The following is a 16,144-nucleotide window of genomic DNA, read 5'->3' on the forward strand; positions in this document are numbered from 1 at the left end:
TTGTCCAGAGCTGTTGACCCAAGTGAGCCCGCAAACACCACAATGGATGAAAAAGTGAACGCCTACGTGGACATGATCACAAGTGCACTGCCCATAGCAGATGCAAAAATGGAGCTCATAAAGACTGAGACAAACAAAGATGAAACAATGAGACGACTGAGGAAAAGCATCTTGGATGGATGGCCCAACATGAAGCAAGACTGCTCACCTGACATAGCAGAGTACTGGAACTGCAGGGAGGAACTATCAGTGGTCGAAGACATCATCTACAAAGGAAGTAAAATAGTTATCCCAAAGAGTCTGAGAAAAGAGATGCTAAAAAGTATCCATGGAGGACATCTGGGAATCGAAAAGTGTAAGAAAAGAGCACGAGAGGTGATGTACTGGCCACGAATCAACCAAGATGTGACAAATGAGGTGTCAAACTGCACAATATGCCTGAAATATCAAGCAAGCAATCCGGTAGAACCACTAAAACCACACCCAGCGCCAGACAGACCTTACCAGAAGGTAGGCGCTGACCTATTTGTATGTCAAGGGAAGGACTATCTTGTAGTCACAGACTATTACTCCCTGTATCCAGAGGTGTGTAGACTGTACACCACCACTGCAGATGCTGTGATAACATGTATGAAAGCCATATTCTCCAGACATGGCGTGGCAAGCGAGGTCTTCACAGACAACGGACCCCAGTTTTACAATGCAAGTTTCCGACACTTTGCCAAAGAGTGGGACTTTGTCCACACAACGTCAAGTCCTCACTTTCCACAGTCCAATGGACTAGTGGAAAAATCGGTCCAGACAGTGAAAAGACTGATGTACAAGGCAAAAGACAGTGGAACTGACTTCTACCAGAGCATGCTTGTATACCGCACAACGCCGCTCGAGTGTGGTAAGTCACCAGCCCAACTCCTTATGGGACGTCGGCTAAGGTCAAACCTAACCATCCCGGAGAACCTCCTGAAAACAATAGAGGGGGAGAAAGTGAGGAAGTTCAAAGAACAACAGAAAGAAAAGCAAAAGTACTACTATGACAGAGGAACACAAAACCTACCTGAACTCCACACTGGTGACCAAGTAAGGTTCAAAGACAAAACAAACATATGGACTCAGAAGGGAACTGTCCTGAGTGAAGTTCAACCAAGATCATACACCATTCAGACGGATGAGGGTGCTGTTCTGAGAAGAAATCGTCGAGATCTTCTCATGGGACCAGCCACAGCAAGTCAAAAGACTGATACTGTTGAACAACCTGATCACACAGCAGGTCAAAAGACTGATACTGTTGAACAACCTGATCACACAGCTGAGAAATCATCATCTGAGGCAACAACTCAGATTCAAGGACAATCAATCAGAAAATCCTCAAGACACGTGAAGTCTCCTGAGAGACTCATTGAACAAATTTAAGGACTATTGTTATAGAAGGAAGTAATGTTATCTTATTCTTTCTTCAAGTTCTAGTGTATTTACATATTTCATGTGAACACACAAAGCAAGGTTAAAAAACCTTGATCGTGATAATGATATTGTAAGTTCATTAAGTGTTACAGTTAAAATGCAGATTAATACAAAGAAAACATGTTGTTAGATAAAAGTAAAATACTTTTGTTTTAAGAAAGGGAGATGTAATGATATCAGCAAATAGTGATGGTATTTGCCTGTTTGATTATGATGCCTTACCAGCAGAGTTGCCTGATTGATTACTTATGCCTGACCAGCAGAGGGCATGTGACAGAGACAAGCAGTTTAGTTTTGGTTTTGCTTTTAGATGGATCACTAGCATGGTGTCTCCTGTAATGCTGTTTAAAAGAGTTGAACATACTTCAGATTAAAAGACATTCTCTTTCATAAATGTCTCGTCATTGAACCCACAAAGAAATCAATACACCAGTGAGGGCCATTATGAGGACAGGGGGGAAAACAGACAGGTGTGAAGTAACATTTTTTGGTGAGTGAGTATTTGTTGAAAGCACGGTGCTAGCAGTTGCACCCCCCCCTTTATTTGGCTGCAGGCTGTCCTATCCTATGTCCTCCCCTCCCTCGAGCTGTGAGGAGGGAGGTCCTTCCATCCGCTCATCACTATCGCCTTCAGCTTCCTGAAGCACTGAGCCTTTCTTCATTGTGAGGCAACTGTGAGTAGCTGCCTGACTAATGTGGCAAAGATGACCTCAAAACGCTTCATAATTTAAAATAAAAACTCTTACATTTCCTCTTAACTTTCTTGGCTCCAGTGGAAATAGTCCCAGTATCTCGAGTCTCCCCTCGTAACTATCGTTTCCCATCCCTGGTATCATTCTGGTGAATCTGCACTGAATGCTCCCTGTGGCTTTCATGTATTTTCTATAATGGGGCACCCAAAACCGACAACAGCACTCCAACTATGATCTAACAATGTTTTGTATAAATTCACATTACTTATTTACTCTTGTTCTCTCTGCCCTTATTTACATTTTCAGGAAATGATGATTTGAAACCCCAGGTGTCTCTGTTCATCCACACTCTTCAATAGCTTTTCCATTCTTGCTTTACCTTCCAAAATGTACTCTCTCACACTTATCTACAATAAATTGAATTTGCCACCTATCTGCCCATTTCTCTAGCCTGTCGACATCTTCCTCAAGTCTGTTACAGTCCTCCTATACCCAAGTTCAAATCATCTACACAATACCGAGAACAAAAGTAGAACCAGCACTGACCCCGAGGGTACACCACGTCTATCCCTTCTTCAATTACCCGAACTCTTTGTTTCCTGCCCATTGACCAACTTTCTATCCGAGCGAATACAAAAGCAAGTTTTCCAGTTCTGACGAAGGGGCATCGACCTGAAACGTTAACCGTTTCTCTCTCCACAGATGCTGCCTGACCCGCTGAGGATTTCCAGCATTTTCTGTTTTTATTTCTATCCAAGCTGCTACATTTCCTTTTATCTCGTAAGCCTGATTTTTGTTTAAACAGGCCTCTTGTGGGACACCTTATCAAATGCATTTTATAACTCCATGTACACTACAGCTGCTGCATTCCCTTTACCCAGCCAATTGGTCACTTCATTAAAAAACTCCATTAAATTTGTCAACCAAAATTTGCTTTTAACAAATCCATGCTGACTCTTCTTCTGGCGGCAATTGTCGATTTAAGATTCAGCATGTGCCCCCCCTTTTTAAAGGGGCACAACAATTAAGGACTGTAAGTTAAAACAAATTAAAAGGAACCATAACAAATTAAATTCAAATTCTATTTCCGGGGGTGATGATGCACTCCAGACCCCACGGGCGCCCACCGGTCACGGAAGGCCTCGAGCGCGCCGGCGGACTCCACGTGCTCCATCTCCAGGGTCACCCGGCGCGAACGTGGCCACGGAAGAGAGGCAGGCAGTCGGGCCGAACGACCCCCTTCTGTGCTGGCTGTCCTTGATTATCCCGTGTATTTCAAATTTCTTACTAATTTTGTCAGATTATAGCCCCCAAGAGTCTACACACAGCTGATGTTGGATTAACTGGTATATCATTACTCGCTATACTCTTCCTTCTTAAACAATAGTTCTCTATATTGTTGCCAGAGCCTCTGCAATCTCCTCTTTTGACTTTCAACACCGGAGGGCACATTTCATCAGCATCCATTGACTTATCCCCTGAACGGATTCCTCGTCTAGTTAGCTCTATCAATTATTCCATATCCTCCCCTGGTACATCTGTTTTCACTTCCACCATAACTTGTACAAACTGATGTAAAATTAATCATTTAAAACCCCCCCCATACCTTAGATCTCCACAACCAGACTTTCTCCTTCACCCCTCAGTAGTCCTATCCTACTAAACACTGCATTAAACCATAATGTAGCACAAAAAGGAGCAAAAAAGGTTAGCAGCAAATTTCGCAGTGGCGCTGTTGCGAGAGGGGAAATGCAGTTTATGCAGGGAATGAACCATCTTGCATTGTGCTATAATTTCAGTGCAGGCTTTCTGAAAGGGAGTAATCTCTCAGCTCGACTGGCATTTTCTAACCAAAAAGGGGAGGGAAGCAAGGAGCCTACACCCCATCCTCGGGAGTTAGGGAGCTGCAATGAGCAAGGATGCAGGCTGTAGCAGACACATCTGATCAGTGGCCGCCCAGTCAGTCCCCCCCTCTCCTGTCCTGTCCCGGGAGCTCACCTGTCAATCACCCCCTGCATCACACGCCTGACGTCAGCAATCAGCTGACAGGTGCAGTCAGCTGACAGAGAAAGCAACAAGGAAGATGAGATCGAGTGTGGGGCTGCTGGCGGTTGTCAGCTTCTGTTTGTATTCGGCAGTAAGTGCCTTTATTATCTTTTGCATTCAGCACTGTCTCCTCACTCTCTCTCTCTGTCAGGCACTAAGTTCCCTCACTCTCTCTGTCTGTGTCAGGCACTAAGTCCCCTCACTCTCTCTGTCTGTGTCTGGCACTAAGTTCCCTCACTCACTCTGTGTGTGTCAGGCACTAAGTTCCCTCACACTCTCTGTGTGTGTCAGGCACTAAGTTCCCTCACTCACTCTGTCTGTGTGTCAGGCAAGTTCCCACACTTTGTCTGTGTCAGGCACTAAGTTCCTTTACTGTCTGTGTCAGGCACTAAGTTCCCTCACTCACTCTGTGTGTGTCAGGCACTAAGTCCCCTCACTCTCTCTGTGTGTGTCAGGCACTAAGTTCCCTCACTCACTCTGTCTGTGTGTCAGGCAAGTTCCCACACTTTGTCTGTGTCAGGCACTAAGTTCCTTTACTGTCTCTGTCTGGCATTAAGTTCCCACATTCAGTCTGGACCATTCAGTAATTCTCATTGTCTCCTGTATTTACCAGTAAGTTCCCTCACAATCTGTCTGTTTTCAGCAGAAAATGTCCCCATTCTCTAGACAGCAGTGTCTATGTGTGTCTCTCAGTCTCCTGTATTCAGCACTAAGTTCCCTCATTTTCAAATTTGTAATGCCTGCCCTTCACTTCCTCCCATCCCACCGTGCAGGGACCCAAACACTCCTTCCAGGTGAAACAGTGATTTACTCTTCCAACTTTGTATAAAGTATTCACTGCTCACGATGTGGTGCCCTCTATATTGGGGAGACCAAACGCAAATTGTGTGATTGCTTTGCTGAACACCTCCGTTCAGTTTGCAAGCATGACCCTGAGCTTCCAGCACTTGCTTGTAAACAATTCAATCCCCCACTTCTTCCAATTCTGATGAAAGGTCATCGACCTGAACCACGTTAGTCTCGCCACAGATGCTGCTGAGTGTTGCCAGTATTTTCTGTTTTGATTTCAGATTTCCAGCATCTACTGTATTTTGCTTTTGTTTCCTCATTCTCTGTCTGTATTCAGTAGTCAGTTCCTTCTCTATCTGAAACAAAGACAGAAAATGCTGGCAACAGCGGACCAGGCAGCATCAGTGGACTCAAAAGGTCATTCCAGTTGCAAAGATGTAAATAAATAAATTGGGACAAGATCCTTTTACACTCTACCCTAGATCAGAAGTGCACTGGCAGTTCTGAACTTTGCTCTGCATCTCATTGGAAGAATAATGTGTGGTTGCCTGCACAGCTTTGCCCTTGTGCTGAGAGCAGGCACAATTTCTGGCTATGAAGTTCAAACTGAAGATATGTGTATGTTTGGACAGGTTGGGTGATTGGGCAGATGCAGTATAATGTGGATAAATGCAAGGTTATCCACTTTGGTGGCAAAAACAGGAAGGCAGATTATTATCTGAATGGCAATAGATTGGGAGAAGGGGAAGTGCGATGAGACCTGGGTGTCCTTGTGCACCAGTCGCTGAAGGTAAGCATGCAGGTGCAGCAGGCGGTTAAGAAGGCAAATGGTATGTTGGCCTTCGTAGCGAGAGGATTCGAGTACAGGAACAAGGATGTCTTGCAGTTGTGCAGGGCCTTGGTGAGACCACACCTTGAGTATTGTGTGCAGTGTTGGTCGCCTTATCTGAGGAAGGATGTTCTTGCCATGGAGGGAGTGCAGCGAAGATTCACCAGACTGATACCTGGGATGGCAGGAATAACGTATGAGGAGAGATTGGGTAGATTGGGCTTATACTCACTGGAGTTTAGAAGAATGAGAGGGGATCTCATTGAAACTTATAAAATTCTAACAGGACTAGACAGACTAGTTGCAGGATGTTCCTGATGACGGGGGAGTCCAGAACCAGGGCTCACAGTCTAAGGATAAGGGGTAAGCCATTTAGGACAGAGATGAGGAGGAATTTCTTCACCCAGAGAGTGGTGAACCTGTGGAATTCTCTACCACAGAAGGCAGTTGAGGCCAATTCATTAAATATATTCAAGAAGGAGTTGGATATATTTCTTAAGGCTAAAGGGATCAAGGGATATGGGGAGAAGGCAGGGACAGGGTACTGAGTTTGGATGATCAGCCATGATCTCATTGAATGGCGGAGCAGGCTCGAGGGGCCGAATGGCCTACTTCTGCTCCTATCTTCTATGTTTAAAGATGAATAGGGGACAAGTACTTATTTTGGCTTTATTAAGCTTTAGAATCCATTTTGGGGGGGAAAGGGGAGAACTGTTGGGCATAAATGAACCCCAGAGCATCCAAAATACATCTCAACATATATCAGAGATGGACAGAAAAGGACCAGCTGGTCCATCGAGTCTGTCCCATTCAGTTGGTGCAACCAGACAACACGGCCCCAATACTCCTCGCCCACTACTCGACATGTAATCTCCTGGGAGAGGCAAAAAAAAAAACCTCAGGTAAAAATATTATAGTAATGAGGTTTACTCCATGGAGTAGTGCCGGTCTGTTTTGCTCCAAGTGCAGGGATAGTGCTCCCGATTCTCTTGTTTCCTCCGCGCTACACTTGCTCCTGTGCCGCCAATGCAAGGGAGCCCACGTAACGTCCCACCAGGTGAATTATAATCCCACACTCAAAAGTTTCCTTTTCCTTAATAAGCTTTTCTCACTTAAATACTTTTTGTAAATAAGCGCCTAACTGTGTGATCTTTGCCGCCCCGGTTCAGGGGGTTTCATCAAGTCCGTACTTGTTGCAGAGTTCGTCCAGTCGAACGTTTCAGATTGATTATGACGACGACTGTTTCCGAAAGGACGGCAAACCGTTCCGCTATATTTCAGGGAGCATACACTACTCTCGTGTACCTCGATACTACTGGAAAGACCGCCTTATGAAAATGTACATGGCAGGACTGAATGCTATTCAAACGTGAGTATGAAAATTTAGGATTACACAGGGTTCTTATATTTTGTGCCACAGGCTTCGCAACTGATTGTCAGAGGTGTGGGGGGGGGTGATTTTGCCAATGGGGGCACGTTGGAGGCGGGACTGCCGCTTGTCGGGTTTTAGTCCCGCCTCCATCGACATCTGGCCAACCCACGCTATTTTCCCTCGATTGAGGGCTTAACCAACCAATTAAGGAAAAGCCGGTGACAGAGAACGTCAGCGTATGATGTTTCATTTTGACAGATGAATTGTCATCGTTTGACAGCTTTGAGAAGCTGTCAAACACTGACATTCTCTGTTGTTTGGTGAGTTCTTGTACTCAAGACTCACCAAACCTATTTCCTGAGCAGAAATCAGATGGCTGTTGCATCGGAGAATACAACAGCCATTCTGTCATCTCTGCCGTGGAGATGAGTAGCCTCCGGATCCCCAACGATTGAAGCCTGCTGGAAGAAACAAAGGTAAGGAAACTTTTTCTAAGACTTTTCACTCACCTCACATACTTACCTCTCCACACTTGCACTCATCGCTCACCTCCACAGCGCACTTTACAGCCCCGCAGACCCACTGCTCGCCTCACTGACCCTGGCCGGGTTTCCCAACGTCGGGAAGCCCGCACTTCTGTTGGAAAAATGAGGATAATCCTCTTAGCTGCCTGTTAACAACCCGGCGCAGGTCGGATACCCGCCTCCTGGGAAGATGGCACGGAGGTGGGTTGGGGGCGGGATGGGCACCTGCCCCCAGATTCTGCCATTTTCCCGGGAGATCCGCCTCCCCAGGACTGGCAAAATCGCCCCCGTGCTCTTTCGGTTGAGACCAGGGCCTGCCTGCCTGCTCACGCCGTCGTGAAAGATACCACGGCACTATTCGAAGACGAACAGGGGCGTTCTTCTGGTGTCCTGGCCAACATTTATCCCTTAACCGAGACCACCAACACAGATTAACCAGTCATTTATCTCATTGCTGTTTGCGGCACATGTCTGTGTGCAAACTGATGCTGTGTTTTGATAAATATATAGTTGATGCATTAAAATGTGAACATGATAGCGCCAGAATTTGCTGTAGCCGGGCAGCTTACGGCGTCGGCCGCTAGTTAAGACTCACCCCTGCACCCTTCAGCTCAAAAAGCAAAGTCGCTGAAAGGGAAACCGGGGCATCTGGGACCTTAGTGAACAGGGCAAGCAACAGGGTATCTCCTTAACCAATGAGATGTAAGGATTGGGAAATAAACACAGGAAGGACTGTGAAGGCGGGTGTATTAAAGGGGGTGAATTCAATGTCGAATCAGGTACAGAAAGAGAAATAAAGAGAAGGAAACAAAGATCGGATTAAGAGAGAGAGATAAAAAAAAAAGACAGGAAGGAAAAGTAAGAAAAATTAAATTTTAAATTTGACATTTTTAAGATCTCCCCGAAAAATTGAAAACCTGAAGGAATGAGACTCCACACGTGGAAGAGTTAATTTTCAGTGCCAGAGAGGTTGATTGGCAATAATGAACAATTCTCACGTTAAAAGGGTACTTACGCTACTAATTACTAGCCCTAAATATCTGCGGTGATTTTAGTTCATATCTATCGCGCAAATGCAGCAGCTTCGTGACAATCAATGCTTTTCAGCGGTGAGGCAGACAGCGGAATGTCGTTTTCGTGAGGCTAACGTCGGAGTGGCACAACGCGGACTGCAGCTTTTGGATATTCGCATTTAACCGCGCATCTGCCCCTCGCCTGAAGTTGCAGTGCAATTTACGCGTAAATAACGGTGAGCGCCATTAGCCTCACCATTGAGTTAATGCAATACAATGTAGAATTAGCACTGGAACACAGAATTGATGTACCGGTAACACTGGAATGTGGGAATTAATGCGCTGGAGACACAGGATTAGGGACAGACTTGGGAATTGAGTGTTTAAAAGGAGAGATTTTGAGTAGCTCTGTCGAGTACATCTGCAGGCGCATGCAAGAGAGAATTGGTTACATGTTGGCAGACTTTTATTGGTATCTTCCAGATTAGCACCTGAGATCAGCTGTGGCTCAGTGGGTAGCACTCTCTCCTCTGAGTCAGAAAGTTGTGGGTTCAAGTCCCACTCCAGAGACTTGAGCACATAAAAAAGCTAGACTGACTCTCCAGTGCAGTGCTGAGGGAGTGCTGCACTGTCGGAGGTGCCGTCTTTCGGATGAGACGTTAAACCGAGGCCCCGTCTGCTCTCAGGTGGACGAAAAAGATCCTACGGCACTATTTTGAAGAAGAGCAGGGGAGTTATCCCCGGTGTCCTGGCCAATATTTATCCCTCAACCAACATAACAAAAACAGATTATCTGGTTGTTATCACATTGCTGTTTGTGGGAGCTTGATGTGCGCAAATTGGCTGCCGCGTTTCCCACATTACAACAGTGACTCCACTTCAAAAGTACTTCATTGGCTGTAAAGCACTTTGGGATGTCCGGTGGTCGTGAAAGGCGCTATATAAATGCAAATCTTTCTTTTTTCTTCTTTCTTTGGATTAAGAAAGAAACAAAAGAATTTATATTTAAATCGCGCCTTTCACAACCTCAGGACGTCCCAAAGCGCCTCTCACCAATTTTTGAAATGTAGTCACTGTTATAATGTATGAAACGTGGCACAGCAAGCTTCCACAAATGGCAGTGTGATAATGACCAGTTCGTCTGTGTTACTGATGTTGTTTGAGGGATAAATATTGGCCAGAACACTGGGGAGAACGCCCCTGCTCTTCTATGAAATAGTGCTATAGGATCTCTTGCGTCCACCTGAGAGGCCAGACAGGGCCTCGGTTTAAGGTCTCATCCGAGGGTCAGCACCTCCAACAGTGCAGCACTCCCTCAGCACTGCACCGGAGTGTCAGCCTGGATTATGTGCTCCAGTCTCTGGAGTGGGACTTGAACCCACAACTTTCTGACTCAGAGGTTAGAGCGCTGCTCAGTGAGCCACGGCTGATAGCTTGTTTACAGGACTTTACTACGATCTGTTTCTGTAGGGTTTTTGACTTACAATATAGCCTAGTAAAAAGGACTATTTTGTGGAGTGTCTTCATGGACAGTTCCAAACTAAATTATGAGCGCATATTTTACAGACTGGCCGACAAAGCAACATTGACTACACTTTATAAAAAAAAAAAAAAAGTAGTAATTAATTGGCTTATGAAATATTTAGGGATATTCTGTGGATGTGAAAAGTTCTACATAAATAAAATTCTTTCCTTCCTTTTTTCCCCCCTTCCTTTTTCTCAACCACTCAGAATTACTTCATTTTTTGAGCAGGGTGAAGGAATAAGATCGTTCAATTATCACTAGTTATAGGGCAAACATAAAAGGGTAGATTTTCCCGAACCTGTCGGGAAGAAGGCGGGACTTCCCCTTTCGGGTTTTTGACCCGCCTACTTCGACGTCCGGCCAATCCGCGCGATTTTCCCTTGATTGACCTTGTTGAGTCCGCCCAGTGGGCTTAGCAGGCCAATTAAGGGCCACCTGGCAACAGGTGACGTCACAGACTGAAATTTCATCTGTCAAGAGTTCTTGACAGATGAAATATCAGTGTTTGACAGCTGTTTGAAGCTGTGAAACACTGACACTCTGAGTTCTGACATGAGTTCTTCTACGCAGACTCAGTTAGAACTCGCACCGGCACTCAAAGCTGAAGGCTGTTACTTTTGACAGATCGCAGCCGTTCAGCTTTACGTGCCGGCTGAGTGATGCGCTCCCGACGCCTACAGGAATAAAGGCTGTTAAGGTAAGTACAGGTAAGTAAAAGTTCTTTACACACTTTAGACACACCAAACACACTTACCTTTACACTCATGCACCCATCACTCACCTGAGCGCCGACATTGCGACCCCTCCAACTCCTTCATCCCGACGGCCTGGCGTGGTTTGGAGCCGTCGGGAAACCCACACGAAACCCCTCAAAATAGGGATTAGGCTAAAAACTGCCTGTTAACTACCTGTTAACAGGCAGTTAATTGGCACTAATCCCTTCCCGCCTGGTTTCGGTGGGTCCCAGTGCAGGGCGGGTACCCGCCGCCCCTGAAACTTACGTGGGGCGGGGTTTTGGGCGGGATGGTGTCGGGACCCCCACATTCGGGATTTCCCCCCCCCCCCCCCCCCACACGCCTGAAACCCCACCTGACGGCTCCCCGAAAATCTAGCTCAAAGTTTCTCCATTACATGTATGTTGACTTTCTGCCACCTGCAGCTCTCGATTTCCCTTTTTTTTAATATGCATTTCTTATTTCTTTGTATCAAATTGTTCTCTATGCTGATGACTCTATTGAAAAGAACCAAAGTATGAGGATTTATGTGGGATAAGAACTGGGGGAACAGCCATTGCTTTCTTGTTTCCTACGCTGCTCCAAACTCGGAGATAGTGTCCCAGTTGAGACCCCATTTTGTGAACTGTTTTGTTTCTAGGTAGAGACCGAAGAACATTTAAAGAATGAGGAAGTCCATATGTATAGTTGATAATCTAAAACTCTCTGTCGCTAATCTGCTCCAGGTGTGAACGCACAAACATTTAGAATGAACATTTAGCCAGTTCTGACGAAGGGTCATTGACCTGAAACATTAACTCTGTTTCTCTCTCCACAGATGCTGCCGGACCTACTGAGTATTTCCAGCATTTTCTGTTTTTATTTCATTTAGAATGACTGTTGTTTTAAAAAAAAAAGAATCCTGTTTTAATTGTATAGATATGTGCCCTGGAATTATCACGAGACCATACCAGAAAAATATGACTTCACTGGAGACCGAGATTTAGAATCCTTCTTAAAGTTATGCAATGATGTTGGCTTGTTGGTCATCTTACGAGCTGGGCCCTTTATTTGTGGAGAATGGGACATGGTGAGTGCGGTTAAATTCAGATGAGAAATTATCGTTTGAATTTACAAGAAGTAGTTTGGAAAGCTCAGTGTTTTTTTTCATTTTTTAAAGGGAGGCCTTCCTGCCTGGCTGCTGCAGAATGATTCAGTTGTTCTTCGATCTTCAGATCCAGGTAAGATACAAATATCACAGATTTGATCTATTTTGCATTGATAAATAACGTGAAAACGTCAAGCATTGGAGGTGATCATTTTCAGTGGAAGAATCATTGCCAGATGAGAACAATGATCGATTGAGTTCTTTTACGTGCAACACACACCATTTTACATTGGAAAAAGAGCCCTACGCATTATATCAGACTGTGTATTTGTTGCTTTTTCAGGATTTTTGGCCAGTTTTCCATGGAAGAGGATTTGGATTTGATTTATGTTGAAGTATTGCATTTTTTAATTAAAGCAAACTCATTAAAGATTAAACCCACTTTGCAGCCACATGCTAGAGCCACTGGGACGATAGGGGAATTGTTGCCTTTTCGCAGGTGTCCCCAGTAAACATTCATGCCTTTATGGGGTTGGGATGTCCCTCCATGTTGAGCTGTGCATGGAGCTAGTTTCAAAGAAGGAAGGGTGGGGAGGATGAAAGCGAGGCAGCAGGCTTGATCGATAGCTCTATTGAACAACCCCCAAACAACTTCCTGTGCAACAGTCAACTAGTGAATAAAGACCCACATGTGATGAGGTGAGTGCATAAGGGAGACTATAGCATCCCACTCAGATGACTATGGAGGATACATGGCAACGCTACTCAGGTTATGCGACCGTATAACCAGATATTAAGTAGTGTGGGAGAACACCGGAGCGTAAGGGCATGGGGTCCGCTTATTTATCTGAGAGAGTATTTATAGCAAACTCAAAATTTGCAAAAGTTTGGTATGAAAAGGGCCCTGTACACTGTATTGGGCTGTGTATCGTGTGTCAACCCCTAGCCACACAATAATTAACACCTAGTCAGTGACCTACTTACAATTGATTGACAGTTGACTGCCAACTGTCTTGCAGTTTTTTAAAGTTAGAAAACGAGTTTAAGTTTGATGAAAACACACTTTCAGTACTACTTACCAGTGAATTCCCACTCTCAACAAATTCTTATTTTAAAGTCTTCACTCTGTTCGCCTTTCACTCCATTTAGCAGTACACACTCTACTCAAGCCCTCTGTTTCATCAATGACCTTCCCTCCATTATAAGGTCAGAAGTGAGGCTCTTCACTGGTGATTACAGTGTTCAGCCCCTCCACTCACAGTTCCTCAGATAATGAAACAGTCCATGCCCGCATGCAGCAAGATCTGGGCAACATCTAGTCTTGGGCTGATAAGTGGCAGGTAACATTCAAGCCACACAAGTGCCAGGCAATGACCGTCTCCGATAAGAGAGACTCCAACCTCCTCCCCATGACATTCAATGGCATCACCATTGCCGAATCTTCTACCGTCAACCAGAAATTCATCTGGACCAGCTCCATAAATGCTGTGGCAACAAGAGCAGGCCAGAGGCTGAGTATCCTTCGGTGAGTAACTCACCACCTGACTCCGCAAAGCTTCTCCACCATCTACAAGGCACAAGTCAGGAGTGTGATGGAACACTCTCCACTTACCTGGTTGGGTGCAACTGCAACAGCGGTCAAGAAGCTCAACACCATCCAGGACAAAGCAGCCCGCTTGATCGGCAGCCCATCCACCACCTTAAACATCCATGTCCTCCACCACCTTAAACATCCACATCCTCCGCCACCAACCCACTGTGGCTGCAGTGTGTACTATCTGCAGGATACACTGCAGCAACTCGCCAAAGCTTTTTGACAGCACCTCCCAAACCCGTGACCACCTCCACCTAGAAAGACAAGGGCAGCAGGCGCATGGGAACACCATCACTTCCAGGTTCCCCTCTAAGTCACACACCATCGAGACATGGAACTATATTGCTGTTCCTTCATCCTGGAACTCCCTCCCTAACAGCACTGTGGGAGTACCTTCACCACACGGACTGCAGCGGTTCAAGAAGGCGGCTCACCACCACCTTCTCAAGGGCAAGTAGGGATGGGCAATAAATGCTGGCTTTGCCAGCAACGCCCACATCCCGAGAATGAATAATAAAAGAAAAATGCACTTTACTAAGTAAGTGACCAACAAGTTGAGGTGATTTCCTCTCCCCATCCCACACCAGATCGTGTAACTTTACTGAAAATTAGGACTATTCTGTATGTTTCTTGATATCTTTGTTCTCATTCCAGATTATCTCAAGTTTGTTGACAGATGGATGAGTGTTTTCCTGCCCAAGATCAAACCATTTTTGTATCAGAATAATGGACCAATTATTTCTGTACAGGTACGGAGTATTTTCTGTTAAAACTCCTGATTGAACTGATCAGTAATACTGTAATGATGAATGATTAACAGTATGACGGGTGGGGGTGGGGCAAATCTAGTCTGATGAAGCAACAACAACTTGCATTTATGTGACTCCTTTAATGTAGTCAAACATCCCAAGGTGCTTCAGTAGCGTTATCAGACAACATTTGACACTGAGCCCCATGAGATATTAGGACCGGTGAAAGAGGTAGGTTTTAGGGAGCATCTTAAAGGAGGAGAGACAGGGAGAGAGGTTTAGAGAGGGAATTGCAGAGCTTGAGGCCTAGACTTTGTTTCTGTCTTCACGGTGGAAGACACAAAAAACCTCCCAGAAATACGAGAAAACCAAGGGTGTGGCGAGACTGAGGAACTTAAAGAAATTATTATTAGTAAAAAAAAAAGTACTAGCAAAATTAATGGGACTAAAAGTCGATAAATCCCAAGGACTGGATGACCTACACCCTAGGGTTTTGAAAGAGGTGGCCATTGGGATAAGTGGATGCATTGGTTGTCATCTTCCAAAATTCTATAGATTCTGGAACGGTTCCTGCAGATTGGAGGATAGCAAATGTAACCCCGCTATTTAAGAAAGGAGGGAGAGAGAAAACAGGGAACTACAGACCTGTTAGCCTCACATCAGTAGTTGGGAAAATGCTGGAATCTATTATAAAGGATGCAATAACTGGGCACTTAGAAGCTAATAGTAAAATTGGGCAGAGTCAATGTGGATTTATGAAAGGGAAATCCTGTTTGACAAACCTATTGGAGTTCTTTGAGGATGTAACTAGTGGAGTAGACAAAGGGGAACCAGTAGATGTGGTGTATTTGGATTTTCAGAAGGCCTTCGATAAGGTCCCACACAAGAGGTTGGTAAACAAAATTAGGGCACATGGAATTAGGGGTAATATACTAGCATGGATTGAGGATTGGTTAACGGACAGAAAACAAAGAGTAGGGATAAACGGGTCTTTTTCAGGATGGCAGCCTGTGACTAGTGGGGTACTGCAAGGATCGGTGCTTGGGCCCCAGCTATTCACAATCTATATCAATGATTTGGATGAGGGGACTAAATGTAACATTTCCAAATTTGCTGATGACACAAAGCTAGGTGGCAGTGTCAGTTGCGAAGAGGATGTGAAGAGGCTTCAAGGGGATCTCGACAGGCTCAGTGAGTGGGCGAGAACATGGCAGATGGAATATAATGTGGATAAATGTGAAGTTATCCACTTTGGTAGAAAAAACAGAAAGGCAGAGTATTTCCTAAATGGTGAAAGATTGGGGAATGCAGATGCTCAAAGGGACCTGGGTGTCCTTGTACATGAGTCACTGAAAGTGAATGTGCAGGTGCAGCAAGCCATTAGGAAGGCAAATAGTATGCTGGCCTTCATTACAAGAGGATTTGAGTACAGGTGTAAAGAAGTCTTACTCCAATTATATAGGGCTTTGGTGAGACCACACCTGGAGTACTGTGTACAATTTTGTTCTCCTTACCTAAGGAAGGATATACTTGCCATAGAGGGAGTGCAATGAAGATTCACGAGATTGAGCCCTGGGATGGCGGGACTGTCGTATGAGAAGAGATTGAGTAAACTAGGCCTGTATTCTCTTGAATTCAGAAGAATGAGAGGGGATCTCATTGAAGCATACAAAATTATTACAGGGCTTGATAGGGTGGATGCTGGGAGAATGTTTCCCTTGGCTGGGGA

General features: G+C 45.1%; 1 protein-coding gene across 4 annotated transcripts in view; it reads left to right on the forward strand.

The window, feature by feature from the left end:
• The first annotated feature begins 4,154 nt into the window (after positions 1 to 4,154).
• glb1 (galactosidase, beta 1) overlaps positions 4,155 to 16,144 on the forward strand; it is a 137,853-nt gene continuing 125,863 nt past the window's right edge. Inside the window, exons 1-5 of one of the 4 annotated variants that reach the window (XM_085989179.1) lie at positions 4,155 to 4,290; positions 6,987 to 7,186; positions 11,904 to 12,054; positions 12,145 to 12,205; positions 14,321 to 14,415. In XM_085989179.1, the coding sequence (XP_085845305.1) occupies positions 4,237 to 4,290; positions 6,987 to 7,186; positions 11,904 to 12,054; positions 12,145 to 12,205; positions 14,321 to 14,415 (561 nt within the window). In that variant the 5' untranslated portion in view covers positions 4,155 to 4,236. The remainder of the gene's footprint in view (positions 4,291 to 6,986; positions 7,187 to 11,903; positions 12,055 to 12,144; positions 12,206 to 14,320; positions 14,416 to 16,144) is intronic. The other 3 variants (XM_085989177.1, XM_085989175.1, XM_085989176.1) reach the window with 3 other exon arrangements.

The sequence above is a fragment of the Somniosus microcephalus genome, chromosome 5 (genome assembly GCF_052327205.1).
Source record: "Somniosus microcephalus isolate GS21.2 chromosome 5, FLI_Smic_1.0, whole genome shotgun sequence".
NCBI classification, from domain to species: Eukaryota; Metazoa; Chordata; class Chondrichthyes; order Squaliformes; family Somniosidae; genus Somniosus; species Somniosus microcephalus.